The 22663-nt window shown below is 35.6% G+C and overlaps 1 protein-coding gene and 2 long non-coding RNA genes across 3 annotated transcripts; all 3 read left to right on the top strand.

Annotated features, from left to right (window-relative positions):
• Positions 1 to 559: 559 nt before the first annotated feature.
• On the top strand, positions 560 to 2533 carry LOC115926378. Its single transcript, XR_004065056.1, has 4 exons — positions 560 to 678; positions 1149 to 1271; positions 1512 to 1634; positions 2422 to 2533. It is a non-coding gene; the product is annotated as an uncharacterized LOC115926378 (long non-coding RNA).
• Positions 2534 to 4623: 2090 nt separating this feature from the next.
• LOC115926648 lies at positions 4624 to 7157 on the top strand. Its single transcript, XR_004065188.1, has 3 exons — positions 4624 to 4738; positions 5345 to 5461; positions 7041 to 7157. It is a non-coding gene; the product is annotated as an uncharacterized LOC115926648 (long non-coding RNA).
• Positions 7158 to 9222: 2065 nt separating this feature from the next.
• Positions 9223 to 13648, top strand: LOC105439752 (fibropellin-3-like). Its single transcript, XM_030990990.1, has 5 exons — positions 9223 to 9226; positions 9449 to 9814; positions 10107 to 10223; positions 12572 to 12694; positions 13506 to 13648. Exons 1-5 carry the CDS (start codon positions 9223 to 9225, stop codon positions 13646 to 13648), a joined length of 753 nt encoding a protein of 250 aa, XP_030846850.1.
• The last annotated feature ends 9015 nt before the right edge of the window (positions 13649 to 22663 follow it).

Genomic DNA, 22663 nt, shown 5'->3' with positions numbered 1-22663 from the left:
ACATATCCACTCGACCACGACTCCTCTAACATAATAACATAACCCTATTGTTGGATAATAATGTTGCCCGACTTACGTTTGCCCAGTTACATCTGCCCAACTTATTTTGAACATTTAATTGGATAAATAAATGTAGTAAATGGTTGGGAGAAAATAACGCAAATGTTGGACAAAAATGGCCCAACTCTAATTTGCCCAATAACATTACCCAACCTATTTTTTTACTTTCATTAGGTAACTTTATATAGTAAACGGTTGGGAGAAAATAACTTCTTCTAGCTTCTTGATTATGCACCGTGTATCTCATATTTACCTCCGTTCGGGACATCCAAGTAGACCACGCCAGTCGACGGGACCTTAATTGTTGGTCATGGGCTGTCGGTCTTGTGGGCTTTTAGGACCATGTACCGTCAGTCTCTAATGCTGCAGAAAGCTAACATTTCAATAAATTGTGACTGACGTAGTGACTTTATGAATATGTTATTCATGATTTCCTTCCATAACACGTTTTTTTATAACGACACATTTAGTCGCAATTATATAAATTTCTTCTAGCTTTAGATTCATGTGCAAGTAGCCAATGTCAGAACGGAGGAACTTGTAATCCTTCTCCGGGACCCAGTCTTCCCTACACGTGTAACTGTCTAGCCGGGTATACCGGCGTAGTCTGTGAAACAGGTATACCTTTTATTCGTACTCAGCATCGTTTCATAAAAATGCCGTTCCCCTCATTCTGCACAACCTTATTCTAGTATTTTAATTCCAATTTAAGTCAATACTATCGTTATAATGTGAATGATACTTCTATATAAGGGCATACAGATATAGATCATAAAGGTCTAGAGCGTCTTTTTATAAGCACTGACGACTTGCACAATATATAGAACCCTTTACAATCATAATGCTAAATCGATGTTTTTTTCTTCTTCAAAGAGTCAGTCTTTCAAAAGAATGAATAGTGAGCCAAATATTTAATAATTAAACTTTACAATTTCAGTTGTAATTGAATTTCTATGACATCTTTAATTTTCTTATAACAGTAATAGATTTGTTATAGCCCTGTCAGGTTGAACAGCAATTTTACGTTGAAACGCAGTGCATCGACTCTGTTGCTTTTTAACTTATTTATTTTGGGTATATGTTTCCAGCTGTGGATCTCTGTGCCAATAACCAGTGTCAGAACGGAGGATCTTGCAGTCCTTTCCAAGGTTCCAACCCTCCATACATCTGCAGTTGCCCATTGGGATTTGGTGGACAGTTCTGCCAATCAGGTTTGTTTCTTCATATTTCATAATGTGAAAGAGGATGTCATTTAAGACTTATTTCAGCAAGGATTTTCAAAAGAAATGTATTTGAAGTCGAATAATGATGGAAAAATACGAAATGTAGGCTTTTTGCATGCGTACAACAGAAAACTCAATTACAAAAAATATTCCATCTTAATGGGCAACATTGTAATTAAATTAAATTTCTCTTTTGTTTGCTTTATCTTTTCACATACATCATTTAAGTTGTGAATCCATGTGCTGGTAGCCCATGTCAGAACGGAGGAACTTGTAATCCTACTCCGGGACCCAGTCTTCCCTACACGTGTAACTGTCTAGCTGGGTATACCGGCGTACTCTGTCAAACAGGTATGCTATTAATCGGTACTCGTTTTAATTAAACATGTATAATAGCTTTGTCCATACATTTCATATAATGTTTACTTTGTCACAACTTCCATTTCTATTCTCACTATAATTGCATCTAGAAAAATTAGTAAATCTATATATTTTTCTTGATATTAATGAAACTATATTTCTATGCCTTCCTTACCTCGGCAACTGCGAAAGTGTTCATATGTGCTTGAGAGAAATTAAATGAAACAATGACTCATATAAACGTTCATATAATAACACAGACTAAACCATTATGCTGCATATTTTAATAATGAATGATGAACTGAGATCTTGACACACAAAATATGCTAGCTGTACAATTAATTGCATCACCAATGCCAAGACTGTTGAAATCAAGAATGTTTAAGACTGGATATTTGTCAACCAGTGTCTGAACGGAGGATCGTGTAATTCTTTCCCCGGTTTCAACCCTACATACTTCTGTATTCGATCAGAGATTGGTGGACAGTTCTTCCAACAGGTTTGCTTCATCGCGTTTCTCATTCCAGTGCACGCAAACCTGGCATGTCGGAGTAGGAATATAACAGACACTTTAAATACGAAACGAGAGATGTAACAGATGTTATTTGGTCATGTACATTTTAAGCGTAGTAAAGACAAATGTATGTACACGTTTCTTCATTTTCTTCTCCAGCGATGAAAATAAACTCTACAAGTACTTATTGAGAGTAAATAAGTTCTTGTGTTTCATGTAAGATAATTTTGTTTGGTTTGTCCTAACTCTAAATATCCTTTTCAGTTGTAGATCCATGTGCTGGTAGCCAATGTCAGAATGGAGGAACTTGTAACCCTTCTCCGGGATCAAGTCTACCCTACACGTGTAACTGTCTAGCTGGGTACACAGGCCAGCTCTGTCAAACAGGTAGGCCTTTCAGATTTGAATCCATGAATCAAATGATTGTTGGACCTTTTAAAAGGATCATTATACATCATGTGTTACAACGCTGGTATATCAGTGTATATCAGACTTTACCGTTGTTGATATTTTTAGCGTTTTTAAGGGCATAGGTCCCCTAGTTGATAAGCATAGTAGCATACACATGCTTTAGCAGTCACGCAAAACACACATTGGCAAATTATTGTTCAATAAAATTTGAGAATGTATACTATTATCTAGATCTATTATTTTCAAATAATTTTTTTAATAATTCCATAAATTGGGATTAAAAAAAAACATTCCACCTTTATGAGCGACAGTGTATATAGGCTGTGTTCTCACCATCATTTTCAATTCTTTTTACGGTCTATTTTCTATTACCAGCTCTGGATCTCTGTGCCAATAACCAGTGTCAGAACGGAGGATCTTGCAGTCCATTTCCAGGTTCCAACCCTCCATACTTCTGTAATTGTCAGCCTGGGAATACCGGCCAGTTCTGTCAAACAGGTTTGCTTCTTCAAAATTTGACCCAATTAGAGATAGCTTTTGCAAAATTAAACAAATACGTAAAAATCAAATAATAAGCGTATCGAATTTAAAGGCATTATTTCCGGAAAATACGTGATATGGATTTCTAAAGCAGTCAAAATACTTATTTTTTTCATCATACAAAATAACCAATATGATTAGATCTGTTCCCATGATCTAGTGGTTAAGGCATTTGTCGCACAGAGCCAGAGACCTGACTTCGATTCCAGGCGTTATTTCTGCGAAAAGGAAGACAGAAAGCAGGAGCAATGAATTTAAAGCTATGCATATAATATTTCCCTCATCCAATCTATGTTTCCACATCCTATACGTGTGCGTGTATGTGCGTATGTTTGTGTGTAATAGTTTATATCATGAATGTCAATTTGCTTGATTTAATCTATACCCTCTTCTCATGTAAATCATCTCAGGTACTGATCTGTGTGGTAATAACCAATGTCAGAATGGAGGAACTTGTAACCCTTTTCCGGGATCCGATCCTCCCTACACTTGTAACTGTCTATCTGGGTATACCGGCCAGTTCTGTCAAACAGGTACTTTTATCACGATTAAATCTACATGATTATAATGAACATAGGTCGGATATCTGGATGGAGATTCTTTTACGCAGACTAAAAATATATAATGTTACGAAATCTTGTAGCAATTTCCCTTAGTTTAAATAACCTAAAAGTTATGCATATATTATTTCCCTCATCCAATATATGTTTCCACATTATATACTTGTGCGTGTGTGTGCGTGTGTTTGTAATTATTAGTTTATATCATGAAGATGTAAATTTGCTTGATTTAACCTATACCCTCTTCTCATGTAAATCATCTCAGGTACTGATCTGTGTGGTAATAACCAATGTCAGAATGGAGGAACTTGTAACCCTTTTCCGGGATCCGATCCTCCCTACATTTGTAATTGTCTATCTGGGTATACCGGCCAGTTCTGTCAACCAGGTTTGTCACACTTTGATCTACATATTGATTGTAATGAGCATCGGTCGGATATCTGTATAGAGATTCATTTATGCATACGGAAAATCTTTAATGTTAAGAAATCTTGAAGCAATTTCCTTTAGTTAAAATAAGCTTCTTCAAAATATTTCCCTTTAAACTCTTTAATATACAAAAAATGAAGGGTTTATTAAGAGTTTGAAAGAATCTGTATTATATCCATGTGATCAGTTCTGTGCTGTCTCATTTCGAGACACATACAAAACAGCTCAGTAGAAAAATGTTACTTTATCAGTAGGTTAGTAGAATTAGGATATAGTTGTATTAACGTGATATAACATGATCCTAACTAATTGCAATAGATCAACCAAGTGCAATATTGCAATCCTATTGTATAGCCTATATAAATCATGTTCGGATCATGTAATATGGTATTGAAAAGATTCAAATGACGGACAAGGCTATGGTGTCTTGAATGGTCTTTGGGATCGTTGTTTATGACTACGTGAAAATAACTTTCCTTGACTTTACTTTCATCTCGTCATTTACTTATCTCTTCTATCTACAGATCCATGTGCTAGTAGCCCATGTCAGAACGGGGGAACCTGTAACCCTTCTCCGGAACCAAGTCTTCCCTTTACATGTAACTGCCAAGTTGGGTACACAGGCCAGCTGTGTCAATCAGGTCGGATATCGGTTCTAACACATTCGCTCCGGGGTTTATTTCGTGAAGTACAGTGTAGGGTTAGGGTTGGAAGTGCAATCGGGTTAAAGGATAGGATAAGGGTTAGCGTTAGGATTAGGTATATAGTGTTGGGTCAAGGCTTGAAGTTAGGAACTCGGTTTGTTTATGGATTTACCGCGTTAGCCGGATTATAACTATGGTGTTGGGTCCTGGGTTGGGTCGACTTATCTACTCTTAAGTCCTTTTGGGGCAATTGAGAGTGTGTTTGAAATTGCAATATCTTTGTATAGAAATAAAATAGGATCTCTTCTCTACAATTAAGCATACAGAGCAATTTTGTGGCCCACAAAATCGACCCCTACTGGGGGTTGATTAGTACACTTTATATATAGCCTGCACCTCACGGTTACTTCTATCACATGTTCACGCTTATCTTCAGCCATACCGTCGTGAAATTTAAAGATAAACCACTCAAAATCGCGATTTCATAATAGAAGCCGTATCATCGATGGAAGACAGTAATTATAACTGTATTTTTTACAATGAAAAAAAACCCCTGAGTTGTGACTGATTATCATATTACTTTTCATCCATTACTATTTTTAGATCTATGCGCTGATAACCAGTGTCAGAACGGAGGATTTTGCATTCCTTTCCCAGGTTCCAGCCCTCCATACTTCTGTAACTGTCCAGGAGGGTATAACGGTCAATTCTGTCAAACAGGTAATATAAATGTCGCCACATTGCATTCTATTACAATATCAATATTCAGCCAACTGAACCAATATAATTAAGACAGTTTACAACAGAAAATCATTTCTTGATATCAAAAAATAGGAATAAATGTTAAAACGGTTTGCCACGGACACGCATGATAAGTGGACGTTCATGCCGTTCTCGTCCACTCAATCTAAAAGTCCGTAATATTGCTGATACAAGGATTTGAAACCTGTACATTGTGGTTAATATAGTCCGAAGACTGGACCACAACGCCCCTACATTCATTTCTGTATGGATATAAGAATACCACGCACATCCCTTTCTATACTATCTACCACCTGGTTATAGCGGCCAATACTGCCAAACAGGTTTGCTCCTTCATACTTCAATATAGTGATTCAATAGCAGATTTTCATCATGGATCTGTTCAAAAATACCACACACACGACCACACGCGCACCCACACACGCACTCACACACACACACACACCCACACACACAAACACACAAACACACAAACATTATCATCATCTCCTGCATCTATCACTCGGACTCCAAAAATATACTGTAATAACTTTTATTTGATGATGAAACAGAGACACTGTGATTTTAGATCACTTTTTCAATACCGTACGTACGACACCATGCATAACAAGAGATTCATGATAGGTTGCACATTAGTCATGAAATCCAGGTGTTGGATTTCGTTTTTCTAGTTCTATCGAACTACTAGTGAAACTCGTTTAATATATAGAAGAAAAGTTTTTAAAAAAAAGTTATTTTCGAAACATTTTAATTCAGGCTAATCAGAGATAGCAAAAAAATGAAATCTGTTTACGATATTGAGTACGTACATGTGTGTGTCAAGGGATGGAGACCTACTTTAATTTGAATACACAGACTTCACCCTCTAAACAGCAGAATAATAAATTCATTTATATAAATGTTACGAATTACGAATGTTAATTTATTGAATTTAAAGCCCCACTGTCCTACTTTAAACTCTTTAATATAAAACAAATTAAGGGTTTATTAAGAGTTTGAAAGAACCCGTACAATATCCACGTGATCAGTTGTGTGCTGTCTCATTTCGAGACACATACAAAACAGCTCAGTAGAAAATATTACTTTATCAGATGAAAACCAATAGGTTAATAGAAAGTATTAACATGATATAACATAATCCTAAATAATTGCAATAGATCAACCAAGTGCAATATCGCTACCCTATTACATAGCCTATATAAATCATGTTCCAAATATAATATGCTATTAAAAAGTTAGCACATTTCAAATAACGGACAAGGCTATGATGTCTTGAATGGTCTATGGGATCGTTGTTTATGATTACGTGAAAATAACCTTCCTTGGTTTAACTTCTATTTCGTCGTTTACTTAACTCTTCCAGCATTAGATCCATGTGCCAGTAGCCCATGTCAGAACGGGGGAACCTGTAATTCTCCGGGACCAAGTGTTCCATTCGATTAAAAAAAACCATTCCACCTTTATGAGCGACAGTGTATATAGGCTGTGTTCTCACCATCATTTTCAATTCTTTTTACGTTCTATTTTCTATTACCAGCTCTGGATCTCTGTGCCAATAACCAGTGTCAGAACGGAGGATCTTGCAGTCCATTTCCAGGTTCCAACCCACCATACTTCTGTAATTGTCAGCCTGGGAATACCGGCCAGTTCTGTCAAACAGGTTTGCTTCTTCAAAATTTGACCCAATTAGAGATAGCTTTTGCAAAATTAAACAAATGCGTGAAAAATCAAATAATAAGCGTATCGAATTTAAAGGCATTATTTCCTTCTTTGATCGAAGACTTAAATATCTTGAATATAAAGAATCATCCTTAAACATCATATTTTCAGGAAAATACGTGATATGTATTTCTAAAGCAGTCAAAATACTTTTTTTTTCATAATGAGAAATAAACAACATGGCTCGATCTGTTAAGGCATTTGTCGCACAGAGCCAGAGACCCGACTTTGATTCCAGGCGTTATTTCTGCGAAAAGGAAGGCAGAAAGCAGGAGCAATGAATTTAAAGCTATGCATATAATATCTCCCTCATCCAATCTATGTTTCCACATCATATACGTGTGCGTGTATGTGCGTATGTTTGTGTGTAATAGTTTATTTCATGAATGTAAATTTGCTTGATTTAACCTATACCCTCTTCTCATTCTTTCATAGAAAGAAAATTGCTATTTGTTATAATTCATTTCTATTCACACTTAGCAAATAAATCAGATTAATGTTACAGGTGATAAGACAAATTACGAGGTTGACCTTATGAAGAGGCCGATATAGAAATTTACGCCTTGCTTCATAGCCCTGTGTTATATTGAAATTCTAAAACTTATTAATACAACCTTTCAGTATGATATTTCTAGCTCCATTAGAGTACACCACCAGTGACTGGCAATTTTAAGAAAATGGTACTCGGAATTCAAGTTTTATGTTAAGTTCGCCTCAATGTGAACATTATTATACAACGGAAAAGAAAAATATGTGCCTTACTCTTTAGTGTAGAATACACTTACGAAGAAAAAAAAATATTAATAGATGATACCTCCGTAATAAAAAATTATCAGTTTATATAGGCCTATATGTATATATATATATATATATATATATATTGGCCTTCATCAATCAATAGCTTTTCATGTATATGCAATGTGCTTTTGTTATGATTCACATTTGTATAACTTTTAAATGTTTTATGCGAAGAAAAAAAAAATCAAATTTGAAAGATAGATAAGAGCGGCCAAAACATTGGGATACAGTAGGCAAATGAAAGCACTCAGTATCTTTGTATCCACGATGTTGTGAGTAACCAATTATTTTTCAAATTTGCTTCTTTTTTATGAGGTAATTTTTATTTAAGACAATTTAATGGGTTGGTGTTGCAGTATGGGAGCATGGGTATTTACGAACTTTTACCATATTTCAAATCACTCCTTCCCTATGTATGATCTCCTTTGATGGGTATTGATTTGGTTTATTGGGAATGCATGCAAACTTTGAAATTGTTTTCCCCCTGTACCAGCATGTAATGGGTTACAACTTTCAAGACCGCGTGCCTCATACTTTCTTTTGCATCTGCATGTGTAATCTAGAAAACAGCGTTCCCTCGTGTGATGTGACCTTAGTTCAAGCAATAAGAACCTCAAATGTATTGCCATTTCGCTGTACCCTTCCATCGTGCACATTGTACAAGAATAAGTCAGTGGAGTATTTTTATCGTTAGTCATATGATAAAATGTATTGAGTTCTTGAATGAAATCATGACGATGATGTTGATGGTGACAATGATGATGATGAAGTTAGGGACGATGATTATGACGTACAATTAGTTTAGATCTCTATAAACTTTGTACATTCGACTTCACTGTCTTGAATAGGTGTACTTGATATGTTAACCGAATGCCGATTTTTGGTTCGACTTCGATGTTGTAAATAAACAAGTGTTTGTATAGTCCTTATATTACAGTTGTAGCTATATATACCAGCTAATTACTTCCCATTACAATGTCATGTTTAAAGTGATTAGTACAAATTCATTCACACAAAGCTGAGTAATCAGACTAATGATGATTGTTTGTCCGGAAAAGCATAAATTGTCAGGATTGTTAGTGTATCATTAAACATTTTAAAATTCCTATAATGTAGCTAAGATGAGCATAATATCCAACTTGTAATGTTGTGAAAAACTGGTTAATATCATCCTAAATGATTGTTTACTCAGTGATTCAAAAATGGGTATGATTTTACTATACCGTCCCTGCCACTTCAAACCACTAAATGTGGCGTGAAATAAATGTAGGTCAGTTACTTGAGAAATAATGACCGTGCAGTCCGTTGTTATCTTGCTATAGTTAATAATGTTGAATTCTGTTTGCGTCTATAATGTCAAAATGCCTGTGATATTTACCAAAACGGGATGTCTCATTTGTATCCCTCTGTTTTTTTTCCTTCCGTCAGTTACCAGTTGCAACGTGGACTACTACTTGGAAGAATGCGCCGCGGTCGTGATCACCAGCCCCAACTATCCCGCAAGCTATGACGACAATAAAACCTGCTCCTGGCTGGTCATCTCCAACGAGCTGAACCGACTTCACATCCAGGTCACCGACTTCATGACTGAAGACTCCTATGACAACCTGCATATTGGTGATGGCGCCCTCATCGGGAACCCAGTGTCTCTGTTTGCAGATGGAACCTTGTCCGGATCCGCACAACCTGTGAACTTCACGTCAGCACAGACGACCGTCTGGATGCGATTCGTCACCGACCTGGATAAGAGCGCGAGGGGATTCAGAGCTGTCGTCACTGACCTGTGTGATATTGGTAAATCTATTTTCGCATTAGAATGATTATGGTTAACCGTAAAAGCTGTACTACTAAAATGTGTAAACCAACCCCGAATAACAATAAATGAACATCGGTATAATACAGTCAAAGTAGCAATAGTATATTTTGTTAAATGGAGACGTTGGTCGTCACTCTTGTTAATAGGGACTTTTAGATTTGCACGCCTACATAGTGGAATGCTACGTGTGACATCCTTTTAAGGCAATGTGACGTCCTTTTACGGCACTGCCGGGCACTTCACATTTTCTCCTTGATATTTATTCTATAGATTTCCAATGTGCCAGCAACTCTTGCTTGAATAATGGCGAATGTGTCAATACCAACGACAATCTCCAGTATTTCTGCAGATGTGCTCCCGCTTTCACCGGCGACAATTGCGAGATTGGTAAGTTCATCAGAAGATTCTTTTTTGACTAAAACATTTCTACCATATTAGCTTCTTTACCTTTCTTTCCTGAAATATGTTCAGTCAATCATCATTCGAATAAGATGCTGTTCAATAGAGGATAACAGTTTCATAGAAAGAAAATTGCTATTTTTTATAATTCATTTCTATTCACACTTAGCAAATAAATCAGATTAATGTTACAGGTGATAAGACAAATTACGAGGTTGACCTTATGAAGAGGCCGATATAGAAATTTACGCCTTGCTTCATAGCCCTGTGTTATATTGAAATTCTAAAACTTATTAATACAACCTTTCAGTATGATATTTCTAGCTCCATTAGAGTACACCACCAGTGACTGGCAATTTTAAGAAAATGGTACTCGGAATTCATGTTTTATGTTAAGTTCGCCTCAATGTGAACATTACTATACAACGGAAAAGAAAAATATATGCCTTACTCTTTAGTGTAGAATACACTTACGAAGAAAAAAAATATTAATAAATGATACTTCCGTAATAAAAAATTATCAGTTTATATAGGCCTATATGTATATATATATATATATATATATATATATATATTGGCCTTCATAAATCAATAGCTTTTCATGTATATGCAATGTGCTTTTGTTATGATTCACATTTGTATAACTTTTAAATGTTTTATGCGAAGAAAAAAAAAATCAAATTTGAAAGATAGATAAGAGCGGCCAAAACATTGGGATACAGTAGGCAAATGAATGCACTCAGTATCTTTGTATCCACGATGTTGTGAGTAACCAATTATTTTTCAAATTTGCTTCTTTTTTATGAGGTAATTTTTATTTAAGACAATTTAATGGGTTGGTGTTGCAATATGGGAGCATGGGTATTTACGAACTTTTACCATATTTCAAATCACTCCTTCCCTATGTATGATCTCCTTTGATGGGTATTGATTTGGTTTATCTGGAATGCATGCAAACTTTGAAATTGTTTTCCCCCTGTACCAGCATGTAATGGGTTACAACTTTCAAGACCGCGTGCCTCATACTTTCTTTTGCATCTGCATGTGTAATCTAGAAAACAGCGTTCCCTCGTGTGATGTGACCTTAGTTCAAGCAATAAGAACCTCAAATGTATTGCCATTTCGCTGTACCCTTCCATCGTGCACATTGTACAAGAATAAGTCAGTGGAGTATTTTTATCGTTAGTCATATGATAAAATGTATTGAGTTCTTGAATGAAATCATGACGATGATGTTGATGGTGACAATGATGATGATGAAGTTAGGGACGATGATTATGACGTACAATTAGTTTAGATCTCTATAAACTTTGTACATTTGACTTCACTGTCTTGAATAGGTGTACTTGATATGTTAACCGAATGCCGATTTTTGGTTCGACTTCGATGTTGTAAATAAACAAGTGTTTGTATAGTCCTTATATTACAGTTGTAGCTATATATACCAGCTAATTACTTCCCATTACAATGTCATGTTTAAAGTGATTAGTTCAAATTCATTCACACAAAGCTGAGAAATCAGACTAATGATGATTGTTTGTCCGGAAAAGCATAAATTGTCAGGATTGTTAGTTTATTGTATCTCTTCATTTTCTGCGGAACACATCGATGAGTAGTGTTTATCCCTATTACACAGTTAACATTTGTTATTTGCAATGTATTTGACGAGTTGTTCTGTGGTATTTGTTTACTGAGGTTTTCTCCCATTCGAATCACTCGTCTTTGTTGGTCAATGTCGTGTCGTAACATCGGTGTAACGTTCCGTAGCAGATTAGGTAACAACTATACGATTATACAACAGACACCATTGTTTAGCCATCAAATAAATAAATTATGTTTGTATGGTTGATTAGTTTTTTATTACTAGCCTTCCATCAGTGAATTTAATTGTATATTAACATCCCTGTTTAATATGTATTTTCCCATTATTGTAAGTAAATAATGCATTCAAAGAACGTATTTTCAAATATGCTCTATTATTTCCCCCTAACAGTTATCAAACTTTCAATTCCGAATCACAATTGGAATGTCATAAAAAGAATCAGATACAAAATATATGTTACTTTCTTAATGTACAGGGTTAGAAATCCATCATGTACTTAGAGATCATTTCATTTAGAGTGAAATTCATCACTTAAAAAGGAATCAGTGAAATTAACTCTTAGAAGAGTTATTCGACCAGTCCTTTGGAGTGTATTAAACTCCAACGGAATTGCTTCCTTATATGGCACCTAAATAAAAAGATTTCCATACCTCTGCATTAAGGGATTAGACCTACAACTGGAATGAGATTTTTTTAAATATATAAATGATTTTGTGTATGCTTGTTTTTGTAGCTGTACCGACACCATGTGATAGCGACCCCTGTCTCAATGGAGGTAGCTGCTTCTTTGACCTTGCCACTGATAGTTTCGTTTGTGATTGCCCCGCTGGTTGGGAGGGCACCAACTGCGAAGAAGGTATGATAGTAATGATGATGATGTTATGATGGTGATGGGGATGATGAGATGATAAATAGTGATGATGTTTTTAACGATGATGATGATGATGTGATGATGATGGTGATGGTGATGATGATGATTGTGATGATGATGAGATAATGGTGATGATATAATGGTGATGATGAAGATGATGATGGTGACGATGATGATGAATTGATGATAGTGATGATGATGATGATGATGATGACGATAATGATGATGAATTGATGATAATGGTGGTGATGATAGTGATGATGGTGATGATGATAATGATGTGGTTGATGGTGATGATGATGATGATGATTGTGATGACGATGAGATAATGGTGATGATGAAGATGATGATGGTGACGGGGATGGTAATTTTGGTGATGATGAAAAACATACTTAGAAAAATAATTATTTTGAAAATAACGATAACGATGTTGAATGACGAAGTTAGGCCAGTTAATTATAACAAATATGATGTAATGATAATGCAATGATTACCGCAAAATGATGAATAAGATGACGATAATGATGTTGATGATCATGATGATCGTCATCATGATGGTGATGATGGGGGTTACCAAAATGTTAATTTTTATGCTGATAATTTCTACGATACAATGATGACAGTTATGATATTGGATGGTGATGATGATGATAATGTAGGTTATAACAGACTTCTTGACCGTTGTAGTGGGTTGGGATGACATTTGTATCATTAATTCATGCATTATATTTGTACCAGCTCTTCACTGATTAGCCACTTCTTTTTCTCCTTTTTGTTTTGTTTTGCAATATTTCAGAATTCATTATCATGTGCCCTCCGGCTCACTGCTTGCACGGTGGACTGTGTAATTTTGATGCTAACGACCAGCCACTGTGCAGCTGTTCAGAGGGATATATCGGTGACCGATGTGAAATAGGTATAATATGGATGCTTCTTTAATCTCTGATAATATATATCGAGGGTTCAGTGACATAAAGACGTAACTCCATGTTTTGCCAAAATGAGTATTTTATATCAAAATGTTCAGAAAATGTGGGCTTTCCAGGAAACACAAAGACTTAACTCTACCCAACACCTTATTGAAGTCAATGGCTAGTGAAACATAGACATAACTCCTTCAGGCCCAAGTGCTCAGTGACAAATAAACCACTTTTTCTAAAAAAAAAAAATTGCCAAAATGGAGTTACGTCTTTGTGAAACTGACCCATCGATATATACTTAGTGTCTTCGCATAGGCCTACTGAGGACCAGGCCTACGGAATCTCGATTAGATCATTACATTACCCAATCGCGAAATAGTTAACAACTTTCTAGATACTTACCCAGCAGTTAGTTGACACTCACAAAGTCAAAGAATATGACGAACAATTTTTAGATTTTTTAAATATGGATTCTAAGGCCAAAAATAGACAGGAATTCCAAGATTTTATGGGGTTAGATTCTCTCAGCTACCCCATCGCTAAGATAAACAGTTGTTACATTTTTTAATATGACAGTTTGGTAATCTGAATTTAAGGATAATGAGATATAAATATCTTTATTACAGCCCAATGCCCCAATGACTACTGTGGGGTGAATAGCATTCAGTGTTTCGTCGTCGACTTTCGTGAATACTCGTGTCAGTGCATGGAAGGTTACACTGGATCGCAGTGTGAAACAAGTATGTACCACACCTATTTCACTATTTCTGTTACTTCAATCATTCTGTCTGTCTCTTTCTCTCTCTTTCTCCCCATCCCCTTTCTCTCTCTCTCTCTCTCTCTCTCTCTCTCTCACTCGCTCCTTCTCCTTCATTCTCTCTCTCTCTCTTTATTTCTCTCTCTCTTCCTCCCTCATTCTCTTTCTCTTTCTTTCTCTCTCTTCAATAATTTATTTAATGTCTCTAATCCACCGTTCTCGTTAGTTATCCTTAATCCTCTTTCGACAGCTCAATTTCATGTTCAAAACCCTTAACAGTATCTTCTGTGTCTACAAGTACCCGAAACAATTATCTATCTAGCTTGGTGATTTTTTTTTCATCTATCCTGTCAACATGACTGCAAAATTTGAATACAAGCACGGTCTTTAATGAAATTTGTTGACAAACTACAAATATATTTTTGATTTTTTTTGTAGGGGGGGGGGGGACTTGTTAGGAATATTTATTTTACCCCAATTCAGTGCTTTTTGCAAAGGATCATCAATTCAACTCAATTTAAATTAAATTTTATTCAATTTAAATTGTATTGATTTAAATCCGATTAAATAGGATCATTTATATGTTTTTATTGTTATAACATTGAATAACAACTTTCAAAATTATAGTGTAACATAAAATTTGGAGTGGACTTTAAAAATTATTATTATTATTATTATTATTATTAACATAGATAATTGAGTGTAAGAGTAAAAATGACAATAACCAGGAATGACAACAAATTAACGTACTATTAGCTCGACCCTATTCCAAATCCAAACTCATGGGAGACAGTGAGCATGGAATGACAATAAATCATGCTCTTTACAATACTAAGGTTCATCGTGAATACATTTTCCAATACCCTCTTAAAAGGGGCCTCTAAATCTATTTTATTTTCTATTATTATTTAGACATTGTATTTTGTTCATTTTCTTTATTATAGCAACAAACGCATGTGCCTCAATGCCTTGTTTGTATGGTGGAAGTTGTATTATTGGATTAGATTCCTTTAGCTGCATGTGCCAGAGTGGGTTTACTGGATCAATGTGTGAAGAAGGTACACTGTTTTTCTAAAAATTACATTTTTGGGCAGTTAAATCGCATGAGGAATATAGAAAATTGCGGGGGTAGGGAGGGGGTCAGGATCACTAAACGATCCTTTTGGCAATGCAGCCATGTGAAATGAAGTGGAGAACTCTCCCTTTTTTAATAGCTTGTATATCCACATTTCATCGCAGCCGGGTTTTTTTTCTCACTCCTAATGATGGAACAGACATATTTCCGCGAAAGGACATGTATATATATGTTCCATAAAAAGTTTGAGTCCCTGTATCACCAGTAATGGGATTTTAAAAAATGCATAACATCTGCTGTTCGAATTTACTTACTTTTAATTCTTGGTTTTACTTCTACTCTCTAGGAAGGGTATCTTCGTATTTAAACGTTGTCTGCTTCGATCGGCTCATAGTATACGTCAAAAAGTTATTGCACGATTGGATTGCATAATTATGTAGTTAATTTCGCCTTTATCTGTGTCTTCACCTAAATAGTGGGGATATCAGTAATGTATTACATAATTATATTGAATTCTTCATCTATGTAAACCCTTAGTGATAATTTAACAGATAACTTATCCAAAGTTAAAAATGTTAAACTGCCTAGTACAAACTTGATTATTGCTATACTAAAATGGAGTTATTTAATTGGTAGAAAATTATGTGTTGCTTTTGAAAGGTATATATTGCTTTTTTTACATCTCTCGGAGCATAAAAATCATACGCAAAATAGTCTTTTCCTTACCAAATATAAAGCACTTTCTGTTTCTTTTAGCAATAAACGAATGTACTTCGAACCCTTGTCTCAACGGAGGAACGTGTATTGACGGACGAGCTTTATTTATCTGTTTGTGTTCAAATGAGTATAACGGAACTAGGTGTGAAGGGTTAGGTAAGTCTAAATATCCATATAGGCCTACAGCTTATAATTATAGCTCTTGCGGAGAGAGGAAATACATTGTGGAAGGAAACGAGTCTCTATTTGCAGCAAAGTCTAATGAAAGTACTCCATTTCAACTCCCCCCCCCCCCCTATTTTGTTTTATTATTGGAAAAGGTCAAAGAAAAAAGTCTGTCTCGGCAATCAAACAAGGGGTCTCTGAACCCCCTTGATCCACTAAAGGAGAACATCGTCCCCATCTCTCTATTAAAAATAAAATATTAATCACTATACACGCCGGGGAGGGATCCAGGATTCTAAGCTAAAAAATAAAATTATTCAATTCCCAGTGCCTTTTGGGGTCTGAAATTTTGAGGCAAATTTGTTAATGAGTACTTAAGATATTCCAGAGAAGATACTACCCTGATCACACACTCTACTAATCATCTTATCTTTTACAGGGCAGAGCAACCCTCCTACCACAACTAAATCACCAACCGTGGCAACTGAAAAAGTTATCGCATGAATGGACAGCGCATTTAGTTCATTTTGCCTTTATCTGTATTCTCGCTTAAATATTGGGGGTATCAGCAATGTATAACATATTATATTGAATGAGTCATACATGTAGACCCCTAGTAATAATTCAACAGATAACTTATAAGCATTAAAAGCACTTTCTGTTTCTTTCAGCAATAAACGAATGTACTTCGAACCCTTGTCTCAACGGAGGAACGTGTATTGATGGATCAGCATCATTCATCTGTTTGTGTTCAAGTGGGTTTATCGGAACTAGGTGTGAAGAATTAGGTAAGTATAAATATCCATATAGGCCTACAGCTTTATACTTAAGGCTTTAGTGGAGAGTAGAAATACATTGCGAAAGGAAATGAGAGAGTATTTGCAGCGCAGTATAATGAAAGTTCCCCATTTCAGCCTCTTCCCCTTTTTTGTTATTATTGGCAAAGGTCAAAGAAAAAGATCTACCTTGATAATCGAACAAGGGGTCTCTGAACCCCATGATCCACAAATGGAAAACATCGTCCCTACCCCTCTATTCAAAAGAAAAATGTATCATTATACACGCCGGGAGATATCCAGGATTCCAAGCTAAAAAATAAAATTATTCAATTCCCAGTGCCTTTTGGGGTCTAAAATTTTGAGGCAAAAGATTTTCCAGAGAAGATACTACCCTGATTACACACTCTACTAATCATCTCCCTCCTATCGCAACTAAATCACTAACCGTGGCAACTGAGACTAATTCATCGCGTCCTGAGGGGGATATATCTGGGATTACTTTAGGTAGATTACATCTCCCCTCGTTCTAGCCTCTCTCTCTCTCTTTTCTCTATTTTATTTAATGAACGACAAGTTGTAGATCTACATTGAAATTAAAATTTACTAACTGCAGTGCCCTGTTTTGGTCGTTTATTTTTTGTTTGTTTGTTAACTCAGTCTAGAGAATGTGTATATTCCTAATATTTTTTTTTTAAATTATGAAACGTATTGCCCTTCAAGAGGGATTGTTCTTCTTCTTCTCCTCCTCCTTTTCCTCCTACTCTCTTTCTGTTTATTCTTCTTGTCCTGCATCTCCTACTCCTCATCGTTCTTCTTCTTCTTCTTCTACTACTGTAAAAATAACAGATAAACATATAAATCATAACATATAAAAGTCGAACTATTAATTAAAATGAAGTAGGCTCAAAGGAATTTTTTGAAAGTGGCAAGACAGGTTGATTCTCTGATCGAAAGGGAATATTAATTTGTCAATGTTTTGAAATTAGCAGCCACTCTGTTAAACGTTTTTCTCATTCACTTTACCCTGGAGTGTGGCAAATGAAAGGCTTATATAGAAGCAACAATTTTCATTCTGAGTCCCTTTCCTCCCCGGCTTGCTCTGTGACCGCTGCTGCCCCTCCCCCCTGCCCCTCCCCCCCCCCCCTCCCCTAGCTCCCCCATCTTCACTACGCCATTTACTTAAGTGTACCTTAATATCGGGGTATGCTCTTCTGATACGACATCAGATTTATGTATACTGCCATCTGCTGCTCACAAAATCCCGATGTTCATGTCGACAGCCATGTCCTATATAAAATGCACAACACCAACTGATGATGCGTTGGGTGCATGTTATTCTATTGTTTAAAAAAATACCCCCCAAAATATGCTTTTGGGGGCAGGACAATGACTTCACTACGTACTGCATATAGTAAATTAAACTCAAACTTTCAGATTATCTTTAATTGTACATCAAGCATTGACGTCACTACCTAATTAGCACCATTTTCTGAACAATGTTAAGGCCGGCTCACACAGTGGCGGCAAACGATGGAATTACAACGAATCCTTTTTTGCCGCCACAAAAATATTTTCAACATGCTGAATTTTTACCTTCGGACGCGACTGATATTTTCGGCCGTCTTCGGTCGCTAGCGGATGAAGGCAACACATGATGATTGGTGGGAAATTCAATATTGCAATTCGAATGTTAACGTAGCGTGCGGTACCCCCCCCCCCCTTATTCGTCATAGTGTGAGCCGGCCTTAACCAAGTCCCTTTAAACTTCACGATAGTACATTGACATGCATTGGGCATAGGGTCACTATATTAACGAAGAATATCTACAAAAATGAAAATAATGATGAAGAACGCTATCTAGTGGGATCAATTTAAAGCAAATATTGTGTAAAAATATGATGGTCAATTATGTATTTATGTATGTTTTAGAAGAACAGAGTTTATCAATCGGTTACACTCGCCTCTCATTGTCTCTTTAGATCTTCAAATATTAACTTTAAAAATTGCTGAAAATTGATGAAATAATTTTTTTCCGCCGAGTTGAACTGATAAGGTTTAATAATTTGTTCTCGTTCGCTTGGGATTGGTATTGTTTTGCTCTTTGCCTTATTTGCGTCTTCTACTTTCCAAATCGTTTGTTTCCATCTGCTGTGGGTTGTGTATCAAAACGTTAGACGCTAAAAGAAATAGTTACCCACTAAATAAAAACCTTTTGTCATTGTTTATCTTCAGATGTAGAAGAAGGAGATGCAGTGACTACCCCAGCCAGTACAACAGCTCAAGGTTCAATTCTTACATACAGCTTTCAACTCGCAGTCTCAGCTTTATGGCTCGTAGTTTTCATAAACAAAGTGATCCTCGCTTGAGGCATGTAAAATACTGTTTAATATTCAATGTTTGAATAGTTCAAATTTCCATGATTTTTTTATCTTTTTTTTTTTTTTTTTTGGGGGGGGGTTGTTTCTTTTTACTGTTCATGAACCAACTAATGGTGAAACAGTAATGTAAGTAAACAACCCGTAAAGTGTTACACAAAGTAGATTTGCATCGATCGGTTCTCATCTTTAGAGCAGTCGTTAAATGTTAGCGAATAATATCTTATACATTTCCTCATTTGGTATCATTATTCATAACTAATTATTGAAACACTTCTGTTATATATTACCTATTTACTTCTAGATAATCTTTAAAGTTAACGGTTTGATTCGTCATACAATTTATCTTTTCCTTTCATTTTCGTATATTCAGTGTTACTCTTACTCATAGTGCGCTTTGCGCATTTGATTTTAAGTTAATTTGGCGCATTACAAATCTTATATTTATACTTCTATTATGAAAATACATGCTTTATTGTACATGTATTTGCCAAATTGATTTAGAAAGATGCATTAGCTGTAAATACACCATATTTCATCCTACGGATATGAGGTTAAATGGTGAGGTCCCGTGCGTAGGACCCACTGCACTATTCATGACGAGACAAGTATGGAAAACCCCTAGTGTAAGCTAATGGACCAACTGCCCATACCAATGAGTTATGTCGGGAGAAGAGATCCATGGCCAAGGATTATGATAATTAAATTCTCCTTATAAGCCACATGTGACGCCGAACGACAAATACTTGATAACCTTTATAACTTTAACAAATACATGAACAACAACAACGCTAATGACAATAATAATAATTTTGAAAATTATGATAATAATGAGTATAGTTCATGATGACAATTATGATTATAATAATGATGATAATGATGATGATGAAAATGATGATTATAATGATGATGATGATAATAATAATGATAATGATTAAGATGATGATGATGATTTTAAAAGAATAATGATAATAACGACTACAGCTCATGATGATGATGATGAGTATGATTATAATAATAATGATAATAACGACTACAATATTTCATGAGGATAACGATCATTGTAATGATGATGATAATAATAATGATGATGATAATGATAATGATAACAATAACATAAATGAAAATGATGGTAATACATGTAGTAATAACAATAACAAAACAATAATAAGTACTTATTTTCCTTTTAGAAATAGTGTCTTATTTGTTGATAGACGTGGAATTTCTTTCTTGAATAAATAACAGTCTTTAAACGAATACTTACCGATCTACCATTAGTACGTATTGATGTTGTTCCGTGTCTTTTCAATCCTCGACATTATAAAGGTGGCATGTTCTGATTCATGTAGGTAATAATATTCCTGTAAAGCGGTTAAAAGAGACACCATGCAACCCAAAGTGAGACAGATCGAAAATTTAATAGAGAAAGAGAGCAAGAAAGAGGGAGATCTACAGAGAAAGCGACAGGGGCAAGGGCATTTTCAATAAAGGGGCGTCAGGGAATTGTTTCGACCTACATAGTCGTCATCTACGAAGTAATCACGGAAGTCACGTACCTATATCATCTCGTCTCCCTTTTAATCTGAACTTAACCAGCAGAGGAAATAAACATGACGTATCGTTCCAACAAGCAATACGAAATATATATACCTGTTCTATATTTGAAGATAAACGTTAATAATTTCTATAAACGTCATGGCCATTTTTCAATGCTCCATTGTGCTTATTGATGGCCACGCCCCTTAAACAAAGAAGGTACCGACTACCGCGGACACCTTCCAGTATGATGTTGTCTTTGACACCTGTGTCCTCAGCCGAACGACTGTGATAATAAGGACGTGCCAAAGAACGAGAACAAATCTATTTCTATACTGCAGGAGGTCTGATTGCGGCGTAGCAAGATAGAAGGGTCGCATCGCAAGGTTCATATCATGTAGGAATCGGTATTTAAGACATGCCAATTCACAAGTTTGTAATTAAAATTGTAATACCTCAGTCACATCGAAGACACCGATGTCTGACCAAAAAAGCACCTATTAAAAAGGTGCATTACTACAATTCAGTGGCCAAGAATCGCTCGGAATAAAGTCGGCTTGGATTTGATTTTGCGCTGGGATCCTCATGATCGGGGTTTAAGCATGTAATAGGTCTATGGTTTAAGATAATAACGTACACACATATACTGTACGCTCCCCATGACGTTCCAGAATCGATTGGGTGTGTTCTGGCATCAGTATAATTCACAATATGAATAAAAATCGAATAAACTTTAAGCCACATAATTTTCTTTGTTTAAACCATGTCTGCATTTTTTCAAATACAATAACTGAATAACAAAGAACATGTAGACGTAAGGTAATATGTTAACTGTAATAACTTCATGTCAAAATGTGATTTACATATATACATATTATAATAACGAATTTATAATTGCTTCTATAAAATAGCATTATAAATTTATAAAATAATCCTAACTATGTGTGGAAAAGTACAGGAGCCCATCATCATAAGCGACGCCTGGTTAGGATAGCGGCCTCAAAAGAAAAAATCTTACGGTGAAATTAAATATAAATGTGTTTATAGTTTCTATTATATTAATACCCTCTTGAAAACAGAAAGAGTAGGAGTCAAGAGAACATTGCCAGTCGTTAAAAGACTTAACAGATTTATATTCTAAATTCAAAATGAGCTGTGCGTGATATTTGGTAAGGTATCAACTGCACTATAAGCATAATATTAACAAAACACATTGATAGATTTAATCTGATAGACAATCATTTACAACCTAGTTCGGACGTCACGAAGAAGAGCTTTTGACTAAAACTGGTTGTATCCATCTTGACAAGAAAAGGAGGACACACGTAAAATAAAAGTGAGATTTATTGGACTGTCATCGGCACGAACCCTCCAAATAATATCATTGTTAAAAGGTGTAAAGGTAAACGTAATCCTATGGTCAACTAAAACTCTCCTAACACGTAAGATCACAATGAAAGTTAAAAAATGGTGCGATTGGTGGTTTTCATAATACACAACCCCAGTTATATACACTATAGCCAATATTAATATTTTAAATATAACTTGGTTAGTAAAAAGGAGGAGGAGGAGTTTCCCGGGCACTCTAAAAGACTGACACGCATCTATCAAGGGTACAACAACAATATAC

This window comes from Strongylocentrotus purpuratus, unplaced genomic scaffold (genome assembly GCF_000002235.5).
Source record: "Strongylocentrotus purpuratus isolate Spur 01 unplaced genomic scaffold, Spur_5.0 spur5_scaffold_2, whole genome shotgun sequence".
Classification (NCBI taxonomy): domain Eukaryota; kingdom Metazoa; phylum Echinodermata; class Echinoidea; order Camarodonta; family Strongylocentrotidae; genus Strongylocentrotus; species Strongylocentrotus purpuratus.
The sequence above is the reverse complement of the archived record's forward strand: the minus strand, read 5'-3'. Positions and strand labels throughout refer to the sequence as shown.